Source organism: Brassica napus, chromosome C2 (assembly GCF_020379485.1).
Source record: "Brassica napus cultivar Da-Ae chromosome C2, Da-Ae, whole genome shotgun sequence".
In the NCBI taxonomy this organism is placed as follows: Eukaryota; Viridiplantae; Streptophyta; class Magnoliopsida; order Brassicales; family Brassicaceae; genus Brassica; species Brassica napus.
Window position 1 is genome coordinate 45,980,649 of NC_063445.1, and position 2,977 is coordinate 45,983,625.

The window sequence follows — 2,977 nt, forward strand, 5'->3', positions numbered from 1 at the left end:
ATCCAACCGCGGCCGCAAGGAGGAGAGAGAGTCGGCCAAAGCCTTAGCCGACTTAGGATATAGATAGTTTCTTTTTCCTATGTTTTAGTAGTTTTCCTATTTCCTCTTGGATAAGGATATGTACACTTTCCTTTTATCTTTATCTTGTAATCCTTATATAAAGGAACCCCCTTGATCATTAATAACAGAGAAATATTCAGTCTCTAAACTCTCTAATTTCAACACGTTATCAGCACGATAGACTCCAAAAACCCTGAGACAAAACCTAACCTAAAATCCGTTACACATAAACCCTAAAACTGGCGCAACTTAAAATCGATCGATCTCTCCAACCCTGAGAAACCAGACGAAGAGCCACATATCATCTTGAAGCTCTTGACGAGAAGAATCCATCAGCGCAAACCGTTTGTCGATCCGATCTCAGACGCGCCCACACTCGCAGAAACAATACGCGGTGCCATCTTGATCTTTTGGAACCCTAATCCCGAAGAACCCTAAATTGTTCTTGCTTGCGTTCCGGCTTGCAAACTCCGATCAAGCTCAGCTTCAGACGTTCCCTGTCCGTGATCAACGTCCTCAGCCTCAGCTCAGCTTGCGTCCAGTTCAGACCAAATCCCCGACCAGATGCAACCATCCGCGAGAAGAAACAAGCTCGCGATAGCCTCATCTCGCAACCCCGACTGCACGCGTTCGTCTCAGCCTCATCTCGCGACCCCGACTGCAAGTGTCCGTCTCGACTCGAGTCCCGATAGAAAGTAGACAGCTCGCGTCCGAGGTTCATCCGTTCATCTTGGAGGTCCAGTTTCTACAATCTGCAAAACAAAGGGAATCCTAATTCTGAGAACATGAATCGAACCTGGTTTTTTTGTAAAGATTGAAACCCTAAAAGATAATCTCTAAAACTAAAAGCCATAGGTTAAATAGATCAATCTCCTATGAGTAAATCGAAGCTCTATAAGTTCGATCTAAACCTAAAAAAGAGATTGATCCATTGATCAATTAAAATCAGAACCTTAAAGGTTTTTGAATCTCAAATCAAATCCCCTTGATCAAAGATCAAAGTTTTCGAAATCCCCTAAAACCCTAATTTTGGAATCGAAAACCCTAAACCTATAAGCTTGAAATCGATTTTATTTGTTCTTGTTTGATTGATTGTTTTGATAAAATCAGAGGTTTAGGATTGTTAGATTGATTGATATAATCTGATCTAGAGTTTAAAACTTAAAGTCCTTGAAACCTCAATCTTAAAATCAAATCCTACTTATGTTTAAATCGAAACCCTAGAATTGATTAAAGTTATTTGCATACATATGAATCTGAATATGGATTGCATTCATACTGTTTAAAAAGGATCGACCAGCATATAGTTTATAAAATCTTGAAACCTTTTGCATCAGTAGAACTATATGGCCGTGTGGCTTGATAATTGTTTCGCACCATGGTCGATTAGATTGCTTGATTTTCATAAATGCGTAAGACATGTTTGTGGCCGAGCTTGTTGATTATCTTGTGGCCACATGATCACATTATTAAACTTAATTTTGAATGATGATGTGATTCAGATGTCGAAAATCTCAAACAGAGACTATGCAGCCCTTAATCTCTCCGGAGATAACTACTTGCAGTGGGCGCTAGATACAAAGATCAGTCTAAGGTCAAAGGGACTTGGTGATACTATCATCAAGGGCAACAATGAGACTGATAAGAATCGGTACATGGCTATAAGTATTATACGCCATCACCTCATTGAAGGTCTAAAAGATCAGTACATCACGATGGAAAATCCACTAGAATTTTGGGATGCTTTACAGCATAGATATGATCACCATAAAACGGTGTTACTTCCAAAGGCTAGAAACGACTGGAAGAATCTTAGATTCTTGGATTATAAGTCGGTGGATGAGTATAATTCAGTCTTATTTAAGACGGTCTCGATGCTGAGACTTTGTGGTGAAGTAGTAACCGAAGAAGAGTTACTTGAGAAGACTTACTCTACATTTCATTCATCGAATGTGATACTGCAACAGCAGTACAGAATGAAAGGCTTCGCCACATATACTGATCTGATCTCGTGGCGAGGCAAACAATGAGCTCCTGATGAAGAACAGTGAAGCTAGACCTGTTGGAACATCACCATTACCGGAAGCTAATGAGGCTGAAAAGAAAGAACCCAACAAGTGCAATTACGTCCAAAACAATAAGAAATCACATGGCAATGGCCGTGGCGGTTACAAGGGGCGTGGCAGTGACAATTACTCGAACAGCCGAGACAACTACTCGACCGGCCGGAAAGGAAACCACAATAACTGTGGTCGTGGTTCCAATTATGGTTGTGGCCGAGGTAGTTATGGTCGTGGTCGAGACGGCATATCCAAACCGTCTTACTCGACCAAATCCGTTTGTCACAGATGTGGAATGGGAAACCATTGGGCCAAGAACTGTAGAACCCCTAAGCACTTATGTGAGCTCTACCAAGAAAGTCTAAAGAACAAGAACCTGGAGGCTCACATGGTTCACGATTCCGGATATGAGGCCGATAATGATTCCGACATTGCTAAAGATGACCAGATGGACTTTGAGACTTCTGATTGTCTCAAGGACTAAATTTCGATACGACTTGTTTTATTGCTTTATGATTTGCTTTGATGTTTCACGATTTTATATATATATATATAATAAGAATTGATAAATGATTTTAAAGAGTTGCCTAAAGGGCATAATACCCAAGTAAGAAATCGTGAAAGAAGTATAGTAAGACTAGTAAAGAAACTATGGCTAAAGGCATTATACACACCCAATAAAATGTGACCCATTGAGTTATGATAATATGGTTTCTAAATAGAAACAATGGGCAAACGGAAGGAAACAAGTTCCTTCGGATTCAAAGAAAGAAAAATAAACGCCTAAGACCTTGAAAGAAAGTGGTCGAGACTATACCTATGATCTCTACTGATCAAAACTATGCTACAGATCAGTA

General features: G+C 40.1%; 1 protein-coding gene across 1 annotated transcript; it reads left to right on the forward strand.

Annotated features, from left to right (window-relative positions):
* The first annotated feature begins 1,117 nt into the window (after positions 1 to 1,117).
* On the forward strand, positions 1,118 to 2,693 carry LOC125581961. The gene is made up of 2 exons (XM_048748253.1): positions 1,118 to 2,012; positions 2,080 to 2,693. Exons 1-2 carry the CDS (start codon positions 1,518 to 1,520, stop codon positions 2,602 to 2,604), a joined length of 1,020 nt encoding a protein of 339 aa, XP_048604210.1. The 5' UTR covers positions 1,118 to 1,517; the 3' UTR covers positions 2,605 to 2,693.
* The last annotated feature ends 284 nt before the right edge of the window (positions 2,694 to 2,977 follow it).

Coding starts and splice junctions, on each gene's coding strand:
- LOC125581961 (XM_048748253.1), top strand. CDS start 1,518: ATGATCACATTATTAAACTTAATTTTGAATGATGATGTGATTCAGATG. Junction 2,013..2,079: donor CTACATTTCATTCATCGAAT/GTGATACTGCAA, acceptor TCTCGTGGCGAG/GCAAACAATGAGCTCCTGAT.